The sequence below is a fragment of the Triplophysa dalaica genome, chromosome 13, assembly GCF_015846415.1.
Source record: "Triplophysa dalaica isolate WHDGS20190420 chromosome 13, ASM1584641v1, whole genome shotgun sequence".
Lineage (NCBI taxonomy): Eukaryota > Metazoa > Chordata > Actinopteri > Cypriniformes > Nemacheilidae > Triplophysa > Triplophysa dalaica.
The window spans coordinates 2,733,985-2,757,499 of record NC_079554.1 but is presented as its reverse complement, the minus strand read 5'-3'; the positions used below and the strand labels follow the sequence as shown (position 1 = coordinate 2,757,499).

The 23,515-nt window shown below is 37.8% G+C and overlaps 2 protein-coding genes across 5 annotated transcripts in view; both read right to left on the bottom strand.

Moving 5' to 3' along the window:
- Nucleotides 1–772: 772 nt before the first annotated feature.
- On the bottom strand, nt 773–8,940 carry LOC130433891 (claudin-20). 2 transcript variants are annotated; one of them, XR_008908624.1, is made up of 4 exons: nt 8,743–8,940; nt 5,662–5,716; nt 3,892–5,207; nt 773–3,503 (listed from the first exon to the last, which is right to left on the bottom strand). XR_008908624.1 is itself a non-coding variant. In XM_056763673.1 (3 exons), exon 3 carries the CDS (start codon nt 5,066–5,068, stop codon nt 4,202–4,204), a length of 867 nt encoding a protein of 288 aa, XP_056619651.1. In that variant the 5' UTR covers nt 5,069–5,207; nt 5,662–5,716; nt 8,743–8,940; the 3' UTR covers nt 773–4,201. The 2 variants fall into 2 exon arrangements, 1 of the variants encoding a protein (XP_056619651.1); XM_056763673.1 differs by having other exon boundaries at nt 773–5,207.
- Nucleotides 8,941–11,627: 2,687 nt separating this feature from the next.
- Nucleotides 11,628–23,515, bottom strand: part of LOC130434881 (rho guanine nucleotide exchange factor TIAM2) — a 34,474-nt gene continuing 22,586 nt past the window's right edge. For 2 of the 3 annotated variants that reach the window (XM_056765254.1, XM_056765255.1), the window contains 18 exons: nt 23,292–23,351; nt 22,420–22,590; nt 22,214–22,318; nt 22,043–22,121; nt 21,834–21,923; nt 21,514–21,744; nt 19,925–20,010; nt 16,932–17,120; nt 16,775–16,843; nt 15,601–15,726; nt 15,397–15,505; nt 15,122–15,301; nt 14,834–14,949; nt 14,211–14,319; nt 14,066–14,124; nt 13,450–13,540; nt 13,189–13,276; nt 11,628–12,654 (listed from right to left, as the gene is read on the bottom strand). In XM_056765254.1, coding sequence (XP_056621232.1) covers nt 12,171–12,654; nt 13,189–13,276; nt 13,450–13,540; nt 14,066–14,124; nt 14,211–14,319; nt 14,834–14,949; nt 15,122–15,301; nt 15,397–15,505; nt 15,601–15,726; nt 16,775–16,843; nt 16,932–17,120; nt 19,925–20,010; nt 21,514–21,744; nt 21,834–21,923; nt 22,043–22,121; nt 22,214–22,318; nt 22,420–22,590; nt 23,292–23,351 — 2,442 coding nt within the window. In that variant the 3' untranslated portion in view covers nt 11,628–12,170. The remainder of the gene's footprint in view (nt 12,655–13,188; nt 13,277–13,449; nt 13,541–14,065; nt 14,125–14,210; nt 14,320–14,833; nt 14,950–15,121; nt 15,302–15,396; nt 15,506–15,600; nt 15,727–16,774; nt 16,844–16,931; nt 17,121–19,924; nt 20,011–21,513; nt 21,745–21,833; nt 21,924–22,042; nt 22,122–22,213; nt 22,319–22,419; nt 22,591–23,291; nt 23,352–23,515) is intronic. The other variant, XM_056765256.1, reaches the window with a different exon arrangement.

The following is a 23,515-nucleotide window of genomic DNA, read 5'->3' as shown; positions in this document are numbered from 1 at the left end:
CACCTGCAAAGTGACCCCTTTAATATGTGTCAGATCGTTTACCTCATTATGTGAGACACGCGGGGTTGGTTCTCATGTGCAGCCGCAAAAAAAAAAGAAAGATTACAATTTACAGAGCATTCCAAATGTTCATTAAATCAGCATTTCTAGATGTATTGTGCACACTCCAGTTCAGTGTCTGTTGAATTTCAACAAAACCAAACCTCATCCAACAGCAATGTGAAAAACTGACAACATGACAAAACACCTGAAAACTGTGACGAAAATCGATGTTATTGCATACATTTTTATTTTTTATTTATGTATTTATTTTTTTAACTTTTCCTAAAAAGATGTAGAAATATTACTGTTGTATTGCTTAAAAGTGAATATGAACTTGTTTTCTTTGCAGTATTTGGGGTCTGAAAAATGATGGAGCATCTTTTCTGTAATTTGTCCTGTTCTCCAGATTTTATTTTCTGCAAATAAATAGAAATATATATTTTTTTTCTTTGGGGGGGAATAGTTTTAGTAGTTCACAGAATGGAACAAAAATTCTAATTTTACCGGAACACATACCTATAAATTATAAACCTTATTTGCCTCTGACAAAACACTGAGCTTGTTGTTTTAATGTGACAGATCTGTTGTGAACAGTGATGCTCATTTAGAGATTGCAAAGGTCTTTCTGTGATGCCATTTAATGTGTGCATGAGAAACATAAAACACTCCAGAAGTGTAATTATTCTGCGATGAATGTAAATCTTATGTTTTATTCAATTCTTTTCTAGAAGTCTGCAGGTTCAAAAGTACCCATATTTGAAAAGACCCCAATATTCAGAAAATGATTATGACGTCCTTGTTCGTGATCCCAAGAGCTGGTCAACACAATGCGACACAGCTTCTGTTCCTTTGATGAGTCTCCTGCTCTCAGCATTTGAATTGTATAATCCATTTTTATTGTGGCTATTGAGAATAGACAATGTCTCCATCTGCGTAAACAAAGCACATGTAAAGTAGCTGCAGATTTAACCTTAAAGAAGGGTCTTGTGACACCGTCGTGGATGATTCGTGAAAATGTTGCTTCTCTATGCAGTGGGCAGTCAGCTGTGTAAATGAAGCTCATTTGATGCTTGGATTCACTCACGGAGGGAGTATGCAGATTGTCATTTGGACGGGCCTGACTCCTGGCCGACGCAGCCAGCCAAGACACCTCGTACCATACACCCCCATTATGAGGAGACATCTGCAGTCGTATCACGGACACAAAACAAAGAGCAAATGATGCGAGGCCAGTTGAACAAAAAGTCCTTGATGTTTGGATTAGCTCAGAATGAAAAGAAATCATTTCCTTTTTGAAAGGATGACAATAACAAACGTACATGTTCTATAGTACAGGCATGTGCTTTAATGGGATTTGATAGTTTCACATGATTTCTGTTCATGCATTGTCCGTCTGTCAACACAGAGCCTTTATATTATGAAGGCAAATGAGAGAATTTACAATTTCATGGAAAGCAATATACAGAATCAACATTCACTGTGTCGATAATCTGAACAAAAATGCAAATGTTCGATGCATGTGTCCAAACATTCACAGATCTCTGGGATAACATTTATTTAATATGATGACATTCCTTTAGAAAATAAAAGTTCTGAGCAGTTCAGTTTATTTATTTTACACACATATATATATATATATATATATATGTATATACCCTTACAAAATAAAAGTATATTCAAAATAAAAGTATATTCAAGTGTGCTATAAGTAGACTTCTTTGATGCTAAAAATAAAAATGTAAACATTTTATGTGCGTCTCAGAAAACATAGATGTAGACTACCTAAGCAAAGATTTTTAAGTACACTTATTATAATCGAAAAGGTGGGCCAATTTAGTCCAAATTACTATTAAATACTCTTACAAGTATGGAATTGATAAACAACATACCTGAAATGGACTAGAGCTTTGCCTTAGTACACTTAATATCACAAAATTGAAGTGTTATTATTTTGTAAGGGTAAACATTTTTTGCATAAATATTTTTATACAAATAAAATAAATATATATTTTTTTAATGTAAATATGCTTTTTTATAATTTATATAAAATAATTTAAATACATGTATTTTTCACCATTCTGTGTTATACTTATTATCTTCATAACACTTCATATAATACTTTACAGAATAGAAAAAAATACATTACTTTCAGTGTTCAGTGAACAGAGTCCAAATGCCTGAGACGACCTAAAGAATCTGGGATTTTTTGCCATAAATAAACATATCATTTTTTCATTTATTTGAAAATAATAAGTACTTAGGAGTCTGTAGTTCTTCTAAAAAATAAAATAAATAAGCTCCAGTTTTGCCTTTAATCAGCATTTCTGCATGTATGGCCATTCCAGAAAAAACCCTCAGGAATGAAATAAAATGAAAGACGAAAGTGAATCATTTATTCACTCCACTTTTAAATTGATCATAAAATACAGTAAAAAATTACTGATGTGTATTTTAAACAGTTTTTAAAAAGTGCTAATAAATATTTTTTACGTCTATTTAAACGCCCAAAATATTTATCAGGATGAAACAAAAATGATTGTTTTGCTTAAACACAGCTGTAAATATTAAACTCAAAAAAACAATAAATAAATTGGAGTGCTCACTTCATTTTTTTTTCATTACTGTATATTTCATATTGAACATGCTATCTTATTTGTAACTACAAAAAGTCAGAAATCCTTTTTTCTATTGAATAACATAAGATGCTCTTTTGAACATCAGGTTTCACATAAATGTGTGTGTCCAAGCCAATTAAAAATGACCGTTCAGTTTCTACTTAAATTATTTTGTTTATAATCCATTTAATAGTATAAAAAGCATTTTACTAGTGGTCTCAGGCAAGAGGACAAGATTGATTCAAATACATGGAACCATGAGTTTCTTTGTCTCAGTCATTCTCACTGTCGAATCATTCTATGCGTGTCAAAGTGCAGTTAGTGTGCTTGAATGAAAGGCAGAAAATAAAGGCAATCGTGCCTTAAATGGCGTCTCTGGGGACATTGATGACGGGCGTTAAAATGACAGTAGCACAGCAACACTTGCATTAGCTTGAGTCAAATATCCTACATTTTTTATTGTCTTTAGCTGACCGTTTAAAATGCCTTACTGTATACGAAAATACCACAAGATGGTTTTGCTAAATTAAGATATGGACCAAAGGTGTAATTGTTGCCCAGCGGGGGTGGAGTCCTATCCCCGCTTCGGCCACCACTGAGACTTGCGTCACCTTGGTTCTACTTTTCCACAAGATGCAGAACAGCGTGTTACAACGTCCTGTTTGCCCTAGAACAGCAACGAGCGCACTTCCCGCAGGCATGACACACAGACGCACAGCATCAAGATGATTGGGTGCAAGACCCTTTTAGCCTTCCAGCAAGAGTATGGGGGAAAGCTTATGTGTGTGCGTGCGTGTGTGTGCCCGCTCACAGTAAATGAGCAGTGTGCACCCATCCGTAGCCAACCTAATGGAAAAGCAAAGAGCATCATTACCTCAGATGATCCGTTGAGCAGCCCCCCGCCCAACTACCATCACTCTTTCAAAAAATATGGACTGGACGCGTCAAAATCTCTTTTCTGAAGGACACGAAGCATTTAATGGACAGCTGATGGTGAGACGAATCCCCAGGTGCAGGCTTGACTATTCCCCAGGGTGTGTTCAGAACTGAAAGCCATTTAACACCATTATCTACAAACAGCATGCACATACCTCGTGATGAACCTAAAAGCGACTAAAACTTGCTAATCACACAAAAAGTCTGGTCAAAAAAAATTGCTCGCGGAACGTTTTTCATGTTACTTGGACAAGGTGATGAAATGACTATAAGCCGAGAAAAATAAGAATTTTTTAACCTTTGGTAAGCCTTAGTCAGCTTAGGAATTCCTCAAATGTTGCAATTTTTTCAACACACCATAATCCTCTCCATTTTTTGGTGTGCAGTTGCAGTATAAGCGTCTTCGTGACGATTCACAATCCTCAGTTTGTCTATTCCGTGGTTTTGGAAATGCCTCTGCGGTTTCGCTCACAGATGAGAGGGGTTGATAACACCATCAAAGTCATTATTCCTCCTGCTGTTCTTTCGCTTTTCTCCTCCTCTTTTAGACGGTCACAAAAAAAGGCAGTCCGATATGCGAGAACACACGCCTGGCGTCGACGGCAGTTTCACACGTAATCATGAAGACTATAGACGGCCTTGGGGTCTGGATTTCGAGTCCGAGATGGAGACTGGTACTGCTTGTCCTTCTCCACATTCAGCCTTTCTGGCTTGTCTTGAGGTCGCTCATCCACTTGAAGCTTTACGTGTTTTGGCGTCTCTCTCTGCGACTGCTCTCGTTCGGGTGACTCGGTCTGACTGTGCTGCTCCCGGTGCTCCTGTTTCTTTTGGTCACGGGTCGGTTCCTCTTTGCGCATCTGCTGTTTGGGCTTGGCGGGGTGGGACGTGCCCGCATTGAGCGGACCACCTCTTTTTCCAGGGCAGGACAAGCAAAAGATGACGCCTGCGGCCAGGAGGAATCCCGCAGACACAAATGCCACGTACACAGCGGCACCCGGCTCATACTTGCTGCTCTTGGGCACTTTGGAGTCCATAAACGTAGTGATGACCTCATTGGTGAACCAAGATGCGGGGACAAGGCACAGGACCCCTGCAACGACGAAGCAAGCCCCCGCCGAAATGGCCGTGTGTCCCTTAGAGCGGTAACTTCCACCCCATCGAGTACATTTCAGCCCCAGTGCGGCCAGGCAGAGTCCCAACGTCGCCATCATGCAAGAGAGCACCATGGTGGTGCGCGCAGTCTGCAGGTAGGCGGGCAACGCCAGCACGGAGTATTTAAGCGAGCAGCTGAAGACTCCCGTGCTGTACCAGGTGCAGTCCATCCAGAGTCCCTGCATCTGATAGATTGCCGTCATGATGTTGTTGCCCACATCTCCGCTCACCTTCCAGTTGGGTAGCAGAGTGGCCACGATGGCACTCACGACCCCCAGCAGAGCCAGAACGAAGGCGAACATCTGCATGGTGGAAGACGGCATCGTCGCTCCCCGACTTTCGGCTCCCTTCCCCCCGTCGTCGCCTCTCTCACCTTGCGGTGGCCCTGCGCACTCTGCGTCTCCCTATCAGCCCGGCGCAGGTCCTGACAGCAGATAATTTCTGCACACTGGCTCCGGTGGGCTGCGATAAAAAACGGAATGAGAATTGAACTGAGCGCACAAGCGTGACGGTCTGACAGATGAGGCACATGACTGGAAGGGGGAACTGCGTTTTTTTTCACCCTATCCTTTTTTGGGACACCCTGTGTTTTAGTACACCCGCAGCCAGTCAGCATTCTCGTTTCGGGTAGGGGGAAGTGACTTTGTTGATAACAGGCTAATTATTTTTAACATTAAAGCCTGCGTGCAACCCTTGTAATGAAATTTCGCCAACTATCTGCACAGGCATGGTTGTGTTAATTGATTTTTTCCTTATCTCTCCAAACCATTTGACAGCTTGGAAATGAGAAAAGGAAAAAAATCACTTCAATTCTTTGTTGTCCTTCAGATGGTGGTGAATCTCATGAATAGATCAGGACAAGTGCATTGTTGGAGTGCATTATGTTTCAGTCAGAACAACAGAAAGCTTTACTTACCCTTTCACTGGTGCGCAGTGTGTGCCACGTTGCGTCAACCAGTTTCTTCTAATGCCTTGAAACAAAATAAAGGAAGAAAATTACTAAACAAGCAGAAACTATTGTAAAACTGCCTATTTCTCCTTGGCAACACAGTTTATTTCTCAAAGTTTTTCCCACACGTTCCTGGAGTGAGTGACAGGGTGTTTCGGGAACGCTGCGGCTCTTACATTGAAATCTGGACACCTTACCTGAAGGTCATTTTAGTATACCCTATAGACAGACACAAAGGACGTCCCTTTAGTAAACGCACTCTAGAAAGGTATTGAAAGGGATGATAAGCTCATTTTCATTTTGTTCAGCATAAAAAACACAACGTGCAGCTGGAAATCAATTCCTATTATGTGCCGCAGGCAATTATCTCTGACGGCACAATCATACAGGCAGACGGGCAGGAGCTGCGCTGATAATGCAGTGGAAACAGACGCCTGATTTTTTGGAAATTGCAATGAAGAAAATTGCAGACAGAAAATTGCTAGACAGAAACATGTTGTTTTCTCTCTTTCGTTCCATCTGTCTCTGAGAAAAACTGAAAATGGACAAAGGCGGTTCTTAAAGTAACCCACGACAAAGGATTTTGTTGACGAAGTCGTGTAAAAAGGCTCCCCTAGTGAATTTATTGCATGAGATTGCAGGTTGCTGGTGGCCGTTTCTAACGCTTTGCATTATTGTTCAGCTGACCAATAGGTTTTGGATAAAATGATCACAAATAAGATGCATTGCCAATAATCTGTTCAGATGAAATATTCTTTTTTTTATTAAATACATTTAAAAAATAAAATATAAGTATTTTGAAAAATGATAAATGCACAAGTCAAACTACTATATAAAACTAAAATAAAATGTATAAGCCTTGATTAAATAAAATATACACTAAGACTTTAAAATGCATGTGTAGTTTTGTCTGGAGTGTAATAGCTCTGGTTTGACACAACACATGAGCCAAGCACAAGAGTCAAGACCCAGAAGAATGACTGCTGTCAAAAAACATTAATAATGTTTGCTTTATTTCTTCTGAGCTTTTTTCTGAACACATCTGTTATATATTACAATTCAATTTATGAAAAATATACCATCACCAAGTGTTTTGTATCATACAAAACGTCTCTAATATCTCAGACCTGAAGGGACATTAAAATAGATGCTGTGTACAAATACTGTATGTCCATCATATTTGGCCAGTATTGTATTCCTAGATTTTTTTTATTGCTGCAAATAAACACCACATGTAAACTGTAAACTGCATACTACCAAAATTAAATTTGCGTAAGAGAGAAATGCTATTTGACATTTGAAACCTCTATTTAGAGTCAGTGAGCACATGCGCAGAATGTTGTTTGAGTCACAGGACTGAGCAAGTGTGTTATAGTTGCATATTTAGCCTCTCGCTCTCTGTGGGGCGTGGGAAAAGAAAATGGAAAGTCACTTTTCTCAGACAGAGAGAGAAAGCAGTTTCCACTCACCACAAGTTTCTTCTTCTCATACGTTTTCGTATTGCTACCCTACAATTTCTATTAACGGTTTTAAAGATTTTAACATTATTAAAGCTTAGGACTGAATTAAAGACGTCTTGATGGCACTTGGTGATATTCCTCCCAAAAATGAAAATTCTGTCATCATTTACTACCCTCATGTCATTCTGAACCTACATGACTTTCTTTCTTGTTTAAAACAAAAAGAAGATTTTTTGAAAAAGGTTGTTAAACAAACAACACTGAACTTTAATACAGCGTTCCTGTGTGGTTAGAAAATGCCACTAGCATCGTCAAGGTCATGGGTTCGATCCCAGGGAATTGCACATAGTCAGAAACAAAATGTATAATAAAATGCAATGTTTATGCTTTGGATAAAGGCGTTTGTCAAATGCGTAAATGTAAATACAGTATCACTTAAAAAAAGGATTTGTTGAATTGTGTTGTATGTTGATTTTGTTAAATAAATAATTTATGGAATGGGTCCTGTTGTTTGGTCGAATTGAAAGAATCCTTATGGTACATTAACTTCTAACAGTTGAGTCTAAATTCAAGAGAGACATGTAAAGCCAAGTAACGGCTCTTCACGGTTTCTTTTGCTTGTTATCAGAAATTATCTACAGGTTTTTGAATGTGTACCGGAAGTAAAGGGCAGTCCACAAACGTGCACATGAACGTGAATCCGTCTATATATGGTTCTATGTTTGATAAAATCTTTACATTTAATACACAAGTATGATGTTATGCCTCACACACTGCTTGACTATAGGTGATTCTTTTGTTGTAATCCGAGGTAAATGGGGTCAGTAATGAAAGGGGCTTTTTTCACAGCACAGCAGCACAGGCTGAGACTGTATATCTGTCATTAAAACAATGAGGGCTGCTTGTTCCAGCCGAGGACAGAGCGTCTCTGCACAGCCCTGCACCATCACCGCTATTCTACAGCCACAAACATATCATTTACTTCCACCATCAGAAACACTTTCCATTGTCGACTGTCAGCAGATGAGAAACAATGTTTCACTGATCGTACAGTCAGTGATGTGTTTCCTCAACATGTGTTCTCTTATACACATCAATGAGATTATATAGAGAGTAAATGTTGACTTGCTGAAGTCTCCTGAGAATAGAAGCAGAAATCTCACATATTTCTCTCAGAGACTTTCAAAGCGATGTCAAAAATGTCCCAAACTGAGCTCAGATTGGTCAAGTCTTCAATCAAAAGGCCATATTATTGAAGATCTCAATATGAACCCAAATATTTCTCATCCGATTGATCCAAAATCAAATGATTCTACCCTCTCAATCTACATACATTTTACACCTCAATACTTTTTATGCATTTTAACAATTCATCGCAATTGTTTTCGTTTTTATAAGCGATTTTAGGAGAAACATCTGAGACTAAGTAAATAAATGAAACACAACTGAGAACCCCAGAAACATCTGAACCAAAGTTGATACTAGAGATCTAGTTTCCCAAAGTCTGTAAAACAAGGGCGTAATATGTAGTAATCTCTATATGTTAAGTGTTAAGTTACAATTACTTAAACAAAATATTTTTACTAACCTGGATATTGTACAACGTTGATCCCTCATTGCCTATCAGATGCCCAGACAAGCGCACACACACATGTGAGGCCGTCCACAAAGTGTGTGACATCCAGGTAAAGAAAGAAAGAGGCACCCTATACGAGACAGAGGGAGGACGTCCGGCTGAGCACAGCACATTCCATAAACTCCACGCAGGCGGTGAGAGGCATCCGATCCCACAATGCCCAGCCTGACATATTCCCACCCCTTTCAATGCCCCTGTCAAGACTATTCCAAACTCTGGACCTCTCTTGGATGTGTCCTCAGTCCTGGATCTAACCCATGTTGTGGAGACAGCAGAGGAACCCGGCGGCTGACTCTCAGATGGTTATGAGACAGAAAGAGCAGATGTAGATCAGTGCACTTGAGAGCAGTCAGAGGGCAGTTTTAGGATCCAGTCTCACGCTCCTCCATCAGTGACACTCACGCTTGTAAAGATCTGTCCCCGGAGAGCTGTTTGTTCTCTTTCCTCTGCCTGCTTCTGTTGATAAGGATGGAGTCTCATTCACACTCGATGTGCTGGAGTGGTGGGCCGTCTTTATGAGCCTTCACACAGGTGTTACTGTGGCAACCGTTTCCCCAACATTCATTTCCTGACGTACCATGTGAAGAATGAATTTATCATGTGCTCTTTTTACTACGGACATAAGTAACTCCTCTCTTGATGTTAAGCTGGTATAAAAAGGTATTTAATTTACATTTGAAATCTCCCATTGATCCACAATATGTTGACATAGATTGCATTTGTATACACTCTGAAGATGCTGGGGGCAAATATTGAGATTTCAGTCAGGTTAGGCCATTTTTCACTCAAACGTGGGATGAAACAATTCAGAGAACACAGAATTACTGTCAACTTGCTTGCATTCACTTCTTGCATTAATTTGCATACTTAAAGTAACAATTCACTTGAAAACATCAGTTACTCATCCTCAAGTTGTTTGAGGCAACATCATTGTAAGTCGCTTGTAAACTACCCGTTCCTTATAAGGGACACCTAAGTTTGCTTCAATATTGTGCATGTAATTTCGAATCGAATCATGACAAACTAAATATCATTTGAAAGGTCTAAGACTCTAGAATACAGATTTCTTTGGTGTTTTTTTTTTAATTATTTATGTAGGCAGAGTAATTGATTCTTTTTTATAAAGAGTGTGCTTAGATTTATTGTTATCCTTTTGCGACCCGTATTTTTGTAATGTATTTTTTAATCAAAGAAAAATATATTTTTTTTAATTTATTTTTACAATAAACAACATGTATGATTTTTATTTTGTTGCAATAATCAGCTACTTTTCATTTTTCAAACGAGACCAACCGTAAGTCTGTATTCCAAAGAATTAATGAGTTACCGCCATTTTAGGTTCAACATGTGTTTTCATGTGTTTGCTCAAAAAGTGCTCCGACTGTTAACAGGTAAAATGATGACTGAATTATCATTTTTGGGTGAATTGTTCCTTTAAGATTCATTATTTATTTTATGCATCGACTGAACAATCAACATTCGCATTTGAACTGTAAAGACAAGAAGAACTTCAACACTATTGTTTAGCTGCTTTGCAAATGCTGAAAATCCTAGTTCAGGTTGTTTCTGTGGTATATAACACCCACCAATCTAACTCTTCAATCTCAGAGACAAAGAAATGTGCCCACGTCCACAATTACCATCACCCACCAAAAGTCCTGAACAAAGCAAGCCGGAGAAAAGAGGTTGTAATTATGACTCAGTCAAGCATTTTTTTTCCTATTTCATTTCATTCTTTCTAGATCTTTTCACAAAAGTGGTATTGGTAAGAGAAAGTTAAAGATTGAGTTTTTTAGAGAAACAACACTGTGTGGAAAGATGCTTGCCAAAGTAAAGATTCCTTAACATTTTAACGAACATTGCAGCGTACAGAACGTTAATAAAACTGTCAAAGTGCCTTTCTCTTCTGAATTTTTGTCCGGTATAAAACCACATAAAAGTCACAAGCAAAAGGAGCTGGTTGGTCACTTGCTTTGTTTTTGTAGTGTTGTGCTGAGCAATAGTGGCATCAAACTACTGACAGTTACTGTGACAGTTCCAATCAGCCTATCAGCTTTGTCTACATGTGATGATGTAACTGTCTGTCAACTCAAGAGACAATGTTCAAGTGGCTTCTACAGCTCAGGTTATTTGCTGAATTAAAAAAAAATCTGGATACAAAACTGAGTGCTCATGAGAAAAGATGGCAGATTCTCATCTGGGTTGCCAAGTCTTTGTTTTCATTAATAACTGAACTAATTATATACTGTTGCCATTTTTTCTTGCCGGTTTAAGATGAAGGTATTAAGATGAAGCTATTTATGAAAACAGTGTTTACGATTTGTGCAGGGTTTCAAAAATATTGTGTAATGCATTACAGCGACTCTAAAATATTGCTGCTGTCCTTCTGAAAACTCTCATCTCCAATACTTTTGTTATAAATGATTATTAATAGTCTAATTTTATGTTTTTCAATTGGTTGTGAAAAATCAAACAAGTAAAAAGTAATTGAAAAAAAAGTATAAAAAGTAGTGTTTCTTCCTTTCCTGAAAAACACCCAATTTGGACATCCAAGGTTTTGGAAGGACAATGACGATATGTATTGTAAGAATGGGAGTGACATATTTAAACATTTTTGTTTTTGGGCTTGGTCATTGGTCTAATTTGCATTGGTCATTGGGGTGGATTTGTTACACAGATCTGGCAACCCCGGTTCAAGCGAATGCCTTTGAGTTAAATGTGCATCTTTCGTCACGTATTATACACATCTTTGTATGGGATTAACTTCCTATTGATACATTTACACAAAATATTTTCATTCTAACAGTAGGGAAGGAAGGAAGACGGTCTTTATTAAATATTCCAAAAAATATTAAGTCATTTTCACAAGCTATGCTCAATACATTTTTACAAATAAATTACAAATGCCAAAGCAGACAATTGAGCATATACTGTATTAACATAACTGTATTTTAAATAGCTTAAACTACAAAGGAATATTTCTTTAATTTACGGAATGATGAACATGCCTTTGAATCAAACAATAAAAATGTGCACAAAACTATATAAAGAAGATATACAATATAATTTAGACAAAACATTTTCTCCTTTTGAAAATTTGCCCGGCTCTGTGAAATCAAAGCATTTCAACACAGCGCAGAGCAAATTCTGTGTCAAACCAGCAATACAAATGTATAGCTACAGTACAGTGAAAAGAGTTTTTGCTTGTGTACTAAAAGTACATGTGTCAGGCAAACTCTAGAAATAAGGCAGAAACATCAAACTCCGTGATTATGGGGTGACACTATAATGCCGTCTCGACATCACAAGCCGTGATTTGTTCAGTCCAAGGCACGATAATCCGGTTTTAGTGCATCTTAATCTTTACACCACCGGTTCCTCTATAGTGTGGGGATGGCAGCTTTATGGGTGCCCACGACCGAGTCGTAAAAACAATCCTCATTAACTACAGAATCCAGACTCTGTACGCTATAGTCCCTGGCCAGCAGGGTGTTCAAGTCCAGACCTGTTGAGTCGTCCATTAACGTCACCTGACTGCCCTGAAGGCTGCTCATGTTGCTTTGTGGTTCCTCTTCAAAGTTCAGTCTCTGGAGTTGGGCTTCCAGGGCGCTGGTCAGGGAACGCAATGTGGATCTCTTGTTGAGGGGAGGTTCTGAGCGAGCGTCATCATCGAGCAGTCTGGTCTCATCTGTTAAAGGTGGCAGTCTCTGCCAGGAGTTTGTCCCAAGAGCTCCTGCGTGGTGTCTCCTGGGAAAGGTGAAGTTGGAATCTTTGAATCTTTTCTCGATTGTTGTGGTCCACTTGGCGTTCTCTCTCAGGAGACAGCGGATGGCCCTCACTGCGTTGACCTTGTTCTCCAGATTACTGTGTATCAGAAGACACAAACAAAGGATGAGAGATCATTTCATCTGCAGCTGAAAAACGTTATTCGTAATAACACGAGGGTGTGTGTGTGTAAAAGTGATGTTATTGCGATTTAAAACAAATATTTTCTTTAACCGAAATAAAAAATGATGTCATACTTCTCAATGTCTTTGAACGCTAGCAAGCATGAATATGCTTCACCAAAAATCTAAACGTTTCTATCGCTTTCCATCAGTTTTATTAGAGATGCACTGATACATCGGCCAATACTGATGTATTGGTCGCTAAAACTGATCATTGCCGATATATCCGGTCAATCAAAAGAGGCCAGGAAAATGCAATGGATTAGTGCTCTGTATATAGAAAATGCTAAGAAACATCACCAGTTTGATGTTCAATATTATTTCATTATATAATATATAATATTCGTTGTATCTTCAAAATCAGTATCGGCAGATATCACTCTATTTAATCAACTCTCAGTATCTGAGAAATTAAGTATCAGTCCATCTCACATTTTCTTCAAAATGTTACCTGCTGCAGAGCTGGAACAACATCTCCGGTCTTCCCTCCAATTCAGATTTAGTGTGAACAACTTCCCAAACACAAGGGTTTTCAGATCCTGAGAGAAGAACGAGATGATATCTTAAAAGCATGTTGAAACTTTAATCACCTACATTTTGAGATTATGACTATTAGAACATGAAATATCTCAATGAAGCAACCTCACATTCAGTGGAGGTCTCCATTTCTTTACATTACATTACATTACAGTATGATGTTTCACACACTAACCTGCTGAATTACTAGGTCGGACCTGTAGGGACGATACAGGAATGAGCCAGCGGAATTTAAACGGATCCAAATCACCAGGCCGTGAAGAAGTCTAGATAAAGAAAACCACAGGAAATCCAAAATTACCAATCATACAAGTGCTGTCAAACTGATATATGCACACTCCCAGACCATTATCTGAAGAACAATTTTTTGCCACAAAGAACAGAAAAGTTCTTCGGATGTAAAAGGTTCTTAACGGAGCAATTAGGCAAATAGGTTCTACGGCATCCCAAAGCACCTTTATTTTCAAGAGTGTTCATACAAATGCATGCATATGCATGTGTATATAACAAATATTTACATAAATAAATATACATTTTTTTTATATAAAAAAAATAATTAAGGCCTAATGCATAAATGTATCAATATAAATTATACATATTTCTTAAACATATACATATATGTTTGTGTATTTATATACAATATAAATATTCACGCCACACACATATATATCATATAAACATAAACATTTATTTTGTAATCGATTAATCACGATTAATGGAGTTGACAGCACTAGACCAAACACATGTAGATACAAAAACACACAGTTAACGTATTTCTCTGAAAAACTCACCATTCTCTTCTTCAGCTTGCTGCTCTCCCGATACACCAAAATGAGCGCTCTCTTAAACACTGGAGAAACAGAACAACATTGCTGAGTCTTTAAATAGAGTAACGTAAACGCTAAATTTCCTACGGCTTTATGAGACGTGACTTACAGAAGAGGGTCAGTTCAGGGTCTTTTCTCATGCGGCCCAATGAGGGCAGAGGATTCAGCCAACGTGCCGAGCTGTGAATGATGAACTCTCCCATAGAGATCTCTGTCACCTGACACACACAACACACCGATTTCAATCTCACTTCCTAATCATTCAATTACAAAGATGCTGAAAATTAACGCACATTGTTGTTGGATGTGCATTAAAGGGACAGTCCACCCAAAAATGAAAATTCTCTCATCATTTACTCAGCCTAAATCTGTATAATTTACTTTTTTAAATCTTGATCACAAAAGAAGAGATTTGGAAGAATGTGAGAAACCAAACAGTTCCAAGGCACCATTGATTACCATTGTAGTTTTACTTTCTACTATGTAAGTCAATGGTGCCCCAGATCTGATTGTTTACAAACGTTCTTCCAAATCTCTTCTTTTGTGTTTATACAGAAACTAGAGGATGAGTAAATGATGAGAGATTTATTTTAAGAGAACTATCCATATAAGAATTTGATCCACACTGTTAATGAACAATCTCCAAACTGTAGACCTTTCTCTTTCCCCATTCTGTTAAGCTCTTTTATTGAAACTAAGCTTATGTTATTAGAGAATTAGAACTGGACGCACCTCCTTCTCAGCGCTCTGCTCGGCCACTAGCTGGTCAAACACTGTGCCATAGTCCTCATAGATCTTCTGCATCTCATTAATGTGAAGGGCCACCTTCTCCATAGCCTTCAATGCCTCTGTACACAGACACCAGAGAGAAAATCAAGCCAACTTAAATGAACAAACGAAAAATGAAATGAAAGCTCTTATTTGCGGGTTGCTTTGATAAAAATGACATGAAACTCCCTCTTACATTAAGTCATTCATATTAAACACTAGTATCGACTGAACTTGGATGAGTTGACACACCTGTGAGATGGTTGTGCTCATCGCTGTCGGCATTTGTTAGAGACACCAGCTCCCTCAGCAGCAGCGGGTACTTCAGGACCCTCTGCACAGGTTTGATGAGGTACGACTCCAGCGTGGAAGAGTGCTGTTTGGTGGGGTTCCTCGCCTCCAGGAACTCTTTGAACGCCCGGTCTGTTTTCGCTGCATCACAGAAAGTAAATAAAACATGAAATACAACATGCGTGATCTGAAAAAGCCATCATATGAGATGATCGAGATGACTGAGAACATTTTACCTCGTTCTAGAACTTTCTGCACCTTGATGTGGTTGGCACAGAAGCCGCTGTAAAGCTTAAAGTGATCTGCGTAGTTCAGGAAGGATCCGCTCAAGGAGAAGAGAACTTTCTGTGAGATTGAAAAAAGAAAGATTAATTATGTGCCTCGGACATCAAATGCAGGTGAAATGAATCATATAGATCTGGTTTCATTTTTTAGGTCACCTTGAGTTTTTCAGGGGTCTCCAGTGTATGGTAGTCTGGAGAGAAAGTTGTCCTCTCCTCTAGAGTTTGAAGAAAAACCTTCTGGAAGTCCAGCATCTCCGGCAGACTGCCGAACAGAGACTCCATCTACAGCAAGAGATGTGCAGAACAGAAATATTTGTGAGAAATATCATACAGAACAAAATCAAGAACGGTTTAACTAATGAATTTGCATGACGGCTTCTGTAGTTCTTTTTAACTTGATATGGAGCTCAGAGCTGGATTTCTAAAGCATTACATAACACAGTGTTGTCTTTGTAGAATGGCATGATGACTGCTGAAAATAGGGCAGTGCCATAACAGATAAACTTTACGATTAAAATATTTAAAAAATAAAATAATAAGCCATAATAATTTGCAATTGAACTTAAGTTGATTTAGTACACTTTGGTTAACGGAACTAATAAAATCAAAACCTTCCAAACTGAATTTAAAAAAAAACGTATTAAATTCTGTTATTAAATCAATTAAACAATAATAATATAAAAAAATAATAGTATTTTCATGTTAACATGAACAATCAAGACAAATTTATTAATAAAAAACTTTCCAACTGAATCAAAAACAACGTTTCAAAGTTTGTTGATAAATATATGTAAATAAACAAAATTAAAAATAATACTATTTGCATATTTACAGGAACAATCACAACAAATTTATTAATAAAAAGCTTTCCAAACTGACTTAAAAACAACGTTTCAAAGTTTGTTAAAAAATAAAAATAAGTAAAAAATAAAAATAGTAGTATTTTCAAATTTACAGGAACAATCACAACAAATTTAATAAAAAACTTTCCTAACCTAATTATAAACAAATTTTCAAAGGTTGTTATTAAATAAATAAATAAAAAATAGTATTTGAATATTTACCGGAAGAATTATACTAAAAATTACTCTCCAAACATAATTGAAAACAACTTTTCAAACTTTGTAATTAAAGAAATATAGCAGTACTTGCATATTTACAGGAGCAATCCTATTCTATTATTTTCATTGATTTCTTGATGACATTTAATGATTCAAGGCTTGAACACCACAAATAAAATATTCCCTGATATTTACAAATGTCGTGTTGAGGTAGAGAAACATTCTGGACAGATGCATTTAAACATAGAAGTTTATCCCTAGAAACGTACCTCATCATGACTGAGAAAAGTTTCTCCTTGTAATGGATTCAGGTAGATATCAAACAGAGATCCAAGGTCCTTAAAAATTAGACAAATCCCAGTGTTAGTATAAATGCATGCATGTAAACAATAAACATTCTTGATTTAACAGATGATAAATCTTTACCTTCACATAGGATTTTTCTGTGTCCACAAGCTCCTGAATCACCATGCTCAAGCGCTCGGTGACGGACATGTGACGGGGGGAGGATCTGGTGTGTCCGTTCTCAGTGGAGTAAGGGTTCCTGTGGACCTCCGGCACGAGGACGGAGACCTCAGGGAACGTCTGATAGAAGTTACACACAGTCTCTGGGTTCTGCAAGAAGAAAGAAGGCAGAAGTTTGATCTTTGTAGTAGTTACATTGATCATTTATATTACTTGAGATGGGGTTTTTTTCATTAAGAGATCCCAGGCTGAGTCGTCTTCTGGGGAACAATTGGGAACACTTGTTTATTATCTGAATTTTATTTCGATTACTGCTCGCTCATAGCACACAAAATCTGGATTAGGTAACAAATCATTTCTGGGTTACCTCCTCACTCCCTGAACTCTATATCACTGACCTGGTCCTGAATCAGTTCATTTCAAATCAACACTGCTGGATAAAACAAACTAGGCTAAACCACGAGGATCAGTGTCTGTGTGTAAAACGCAGACCCGTGAAACGCACAAAAGCTTTATCTCTAGAGCACATGTGGTGTGTTCGTTCTCGGCACGGTGCGTGAATCACAGCATCAACGAGGAAAATTCAAGCCATTTGTCATCGTAATCTATGCTGTCAGAGTGTAATAAAGTGCTGACAAACTGATGAATCCAGCCGGGCGGCTCCCTCAACACACAGACGATGGAAAATGTATTGCACAGAAAATCTTTCTATTTATAAAGCATTACTATGTGGGTGATCTCATGAATAATCCTAGTGAAGAGCACCTGAATGTGTTGTGATGATCTGAGAAGGTTAAAGATGAGTGTGTGTTTGCATAATTTTTCAGGGTGAAAACATGCTTTTATATAATATAATGTAGATCAATTATTTCAAGGATAACAGCCGGACATACACCAGAATTACAAAATGTGTTAAATAGACCGAGCTCTGGGTTTTCCTTTAGTAATGCACATCACTACAGGTTATTTAACAATGTAGCTTAGGCTACAATTCATAGTTTATATATTTTCCAAATAGTCTCTGATTACTGAGTGACTTGACCATTTGAGAGGCTAAAACTGTTTAGTGGCCAAAATGTATATTATAAAATACTGTAGATGCTGTTACATAACCAATCTTGTGATATTTTCTCTTTTTTGCATTTACAGTATTTTTTATTGTAGCTTTTAGTGTAGATAGATAGGAAATGTTGTGTCTGAGTGCTGTTTGATCTTTAAAGGGAATCTGAATTTATTCTCTTTGCAGTATTTGAGGTCTGAAAAAATACAGAGCCTCTTTTCTGTTATTTTCTGTCATTTTCTGCAAATAAATACAAATAGAATTCATATTTTTATTTGGGAGAAATGTTGTAAGTACAAAATTACACAGTGAAACAAAAATACAAATTTAACCTTTACACCTATAAATAGTAAATTCAAAAAAAGAAAATAATTTGGAATGGTACATTATACCATAATCCCATATTTTAATGGTTTAATCTGTACAAATATTGCATAAATAAGCCTTCCAGATATCACTTTAAGCCACCACTGTGATATATATATATATATCTATATTTATATTTATTTCTAGTAAAATATATTTATATTTGTCTTTATTAGGGATGTCAACATATGGGATAAAAATATTCAGATTAACACGTTTAAATATTTATCTGTTTATTTTGTTATCCTTTGTCTAGTGTTACATTATATAATCACACTCTCAGTAATGTATTCATAAATGATGTTATCATTTAAAATTAATCTGTTCTTTCTTAGTTAATATTGTAGATTAAATGTGACTTTTTAGAATGTAAGTATATTTAAAAACATGAATGTTGTGTGCAATTAATTGTGATTAATCAGATTGACAGCACTAGTATTTACATTTTATTATAAATGATAAAATATAACATTTGTGTAACCCAGTGCCAAAAAAATTCAATGCTGTTTGGTTTTGAGATGAAAACAATTATAATGATTTATGCAAAACCGTAATCAGTGTGAACACTACACAAGCAACAAATCTGACACAGACACACTGTCAAATTTAAATCAAAAAGAATCATTTACACAAACATGAAATTATTTAAATTCTACATTAACGTATTGGAAAATAAAGTTGAAAGGGTCATGAACAGGTCATCAGTGCATTCACAAGTTGATGTGCCCATTGCAGTTTAACAGCCATGACATAATGTATTTACAATATAGCTATCTGCCCTCTCGTCCCGTACGCCTGAAATATCATATACAATGTATTTTTTCAATTCCTCATGTTTCTAAATATTCAAATGCCATTATACCAAAGATCTGCAATATAATGTATACATCAATGATATATACCAACTGAGAAAGACAAAGAAATGTCAGTACCAGCGAGACACGCTCACACGCCAAACACGATCTCATGTAGTCCAGCAGCCTCGCCAGCGTGTTCTTCATCATCTGATGGAGGGACGCCAGCGAGAAGAAGAAAATACATTCCTCTTCATCTTCTACACTGTTCTGACCCAGCCGCCAACACATGACCTCTGACCTCTCCTCTATACATGTACAACACTACATTACACATCGACTCAAGCATTCTCTCCACTGCAGGTGCATTCTAATCTCTCTGACACTTTTTGTGAGACGTGCGTCTCAGCGTAAGCCTGGATTAATAGTCTAAGTGACCATATGCTGCTTTGTTACGTGCCTTACATCAAGCATTTCAATGTAGACATTTTTCACTGGACACATAACAAACAAAACTGAAACTTACAGGAAACGTTTAGACATTTTATCTGAGAAAAACAAGAGTGATGTCATGTGTTGCTAAGAGCTCTGGAATTCAGTTGAGCATGGCTCATCCTCCACGTGACCTCACAACAGACACCGTCCCCCTGATCACACCAGCCGATCTCTCAACACAAGCAGCTCACACCTCTTAAATCTCAGACAGCACGGCTACACACATTCCCCACGCTTACCTTCCTGCCGCCCTCAGCCTTATCGCTCGCCTCCTCCAAACCAGGCGCCACGGAACCGTCGGGACCGTCCCGCTCCTGTGATGCATCTGATGGAGACAGAGAGGTGGAGGAGATGTTGTTGAAAGAGTGGTTTGTTAGTGAATGGAGATGTATTGTGAAAAAACACAGATGAGTCTCGTTTAATGGACTAGCCGCAGGCTGACCCGTACATAAATTTGACCTTTATTAACAGCCATTGATCTGATCTCACTAACAGGTGGAGCAATTTAGATGACCTTTGTAGTTGCTCCAGGACCTAATCTGTTTATTTAAGTTGTTTGCTACGCAAACGTCATTATTATTATTGCTTTTTACTTGGCGCTCTAATATACTTGATTCTGATTGGTCAATCACGACATTCCCATGTCTGTTATTCCCAGATAACAACTGATAAAACTGATAACACACCACTCATTCTGATAATCATCTTTACTGGTGCAGTTCAGTGATAATACACAAATAAATTAGTGCTCTCAAATCGATTAATCGATTCCAAAATAAATCTTTGTGTTTATGTAATATATATATGTGTGTGTATATATATATATATAAATGCACACACATAAATGTGTATAAATAACAAATATTTACATAAATATATATATGCGTTATATAATTTACATTATGTATAAAAAATACATGTATAAAAAAATATTACTCGAATTTTATAAATATATACATTATATATATGTTTGTGTATTTATCTATACAAATACACACGATACACACATACTATTAAAGGAACAAAAACGTTTGCTTTGGAATCCATTAATGGCAATGAATCAATTTAAAAGTTCTAAAATAAATTATTACTTAAATAATATGAAATTAGTTATACATTACTATTCCTAATTAATAACTAAAATAAGGTTATATTTACAAACAAACAAACTACATGTTTAATTTAAGATTCTTGTGATAACTTTATTTATATATAAGTTCATCTTATTATAACTATATTATTGTTGCAAACACACTCTACAGAAAACCAATCCCATTACCAACTCTATTTCTGTGGTGGCAAAAAGGCCCTGCGGTGTAATTGTTCTGGGCATTTTGACAACATCACGCTGTGAAACATGTCATCCATCATTAGGTTCTCATCATAAAGACAGCAGGCACTTTTCATTTTATTGTTTGCAGTACGTCTCGAGAGGCAAGAGATGCCTGGAGCAATCCACGACCTCTGTTGCTTCACCACTGCAACTTCACAAACAATTCTTTATTCTGGTCTTTCCTAAACTTAAACATATTTGGAAGAGTAACATCCATTTAACCATTCGATTTTTAAGCTAGGTGAACTGTCAATGCATCTTTCGAGAAACTGTGTTTATCTAAAACACCGGAGCAGGAGTTGCCAGTGCCTCTGATCATATGCTTTAAATAGATCACAATGATTTAAAGTCAGACAGACTCCCAATGAGAATCAAACGATAAACCAGGCGTATGCTGCCCCCTGCTGGCCGTACGAGGTTAGTAAAGGAGATGTGCACCAAATCTGTGTACATGTTAAAGGCGGGATCTCTGATTTCTCTGATTTGCCGTCCTACCTTTGGTCAACTGTTCCACATGAATGATGTCACACTGTGGAGGCGGGGCGTGATCAGGGTCACCGAGGTCACAGTCTGGCCAGGCGGTGCTCTGGTTGTCAGAGTTGTTCTCCTCTCGTCTGAGGACCAGACGGAGTTCCTGGTGGCTGAAGAGGCTCTGCATGAGGCCGAGATCCAGAGACGCCACGCTTGAGCCATTAAGAATCAAGATCTCATCTCCCGCTTTGAGACCTACGGGGAAATCCATATGATGCAAATGAAATCCAAATCCGCCAATTATTCAGAAGCGTTTAGAGCCAAAGGAAATGAGGAAACTTTACCTTCACTGAATGCCAGGCTATCAGGATTAACCTCGCTCACGTAGACATGACTTCTCCTGGCGCCGTCCACGTGACCCGTGACTGCAAAACCTGCAGAGAGCCGTAAGGTTATAACAAAGAAGATGCAATTCATTTAAGCCAAGCTATTCATTTTGTGTGAAATAGTGCTTTAAGCATGACCGATACGTGACAATTGTACTGTATCTCACCAAAGTCAACGGTTATGTCAGGACGAGACATGTTTAGGGTAAACACATGGAGAGCCAAAACTTCAAGTTCATCATAGACCTGTCAAACCAGACAAAAGTAAAGATGACGAAAATTCTTAATATGAAGTCAAACATTTCTCATCAAATTGATCCAAATGCAGTTTATCACACCAGGTTTCTCAGCAGCTGCGTAGGTCCTGGACTGCTTCTCTGCACATCTCCGCTCAAGTTTCTCGTCATGTACAGACAGTGCTGCGCCGGATCCAAGTGCTTAACCTACCCGAGACATGAACACTTTTACTACCGCCAGTCAAAATCTCAGACTATATAAACTCTACTTGTTTGAGATGGCCAGTTTAGAGTCATGTTGTGAATACCTTGCATGCGCAGAAGAGAATGTCGGTGACTAGAGAGTCCTGTTTGATGGGCACGTTGATGACCTGACTATCGGGCATCAGCACAGACGCCTGACTCTCCGGTGTGCAGTCCCACGGATGGCCTTCAGATGGCGCTGTGGGATACGATTTGGGGAAGACGTCCAGTCTCTGCTGATGAACCCAATGGATAGATGATTTAAAACACTCTAATCCAAAGCAATTTAGAAATGAGGGAGCATTTCACATTTAAACAAGTTAACAAGCATCATTATTAATTCACTTTCACGTTAAAGCAGAAACTTTCTTTCTTACTCTCTGTAAAAAAAAGGAAATAAAGTTTAAAACTGTCACAACCGTAACCTTTATAAATCGAGCTGTAAGGAATGATTTAATACCACATGTCGGTCTGATGTTATTTGTACACACACGTGGTACTCAAAGTAACCTGCAATTTCATGTTTCAAACAGAGATGGCGAAATAGAGGCAAACGTTCTTTGTTGCGGCTTGCAATAGAATTATACTGAAATGAAGACCCTCCCTCATGTCTGAATATCGCAATGTCCACAGATTAACTGTTTGTTGTGACAGCTGTGTGAGTTGAATGCAGTAAAAGGGGAACGTGCCCCCCTTCACAGGATAAGTGTCCCAGAGATCCATCTCAGTACTGCTGACACGAGGGTTTGACCCCAGGGCGGAAAGTTTGAGGTGTGAATACTTTTTGTCAACAAAAGCAGCTGCAAATATACAATAACAGCGTTTACTGCTAGAAAAGTTTTGACAGGCTCTAAACATATACCATGTAGACAAATGGAGTCCTGCCTGCACAACAACAGGCTTTACGACATTTGGACAAAATCTTTATTTTGGTTACCTCCGAGCTGCTTTGCCTGTATGGATGACCCACTGATCCAGAAGAACATCCCTCAAATATCTGCATCACACAGAGAGAGAGAAAGAGAGAGTGAGCGAAACATCCAGTACACATTAGAAGATACACAGAACGGCATCAACGCTTAAAAAAGCAGCATGTTTCTATCTTTGTTTTAATTATAGACCGTCCATATGAGGCGCCGGCTTTGATACTATTCTGATTGT

What these genes read in the sequence shown, in the direction of transcription:
- LOC130433891 (XM_056763673.1), bottom strand. Translation starts at nt 5,068, where the DNA reads ATGCCGTCTTCCACCATGCAGATGTTCGCCTTCGTTCTGGCTCTGCTG.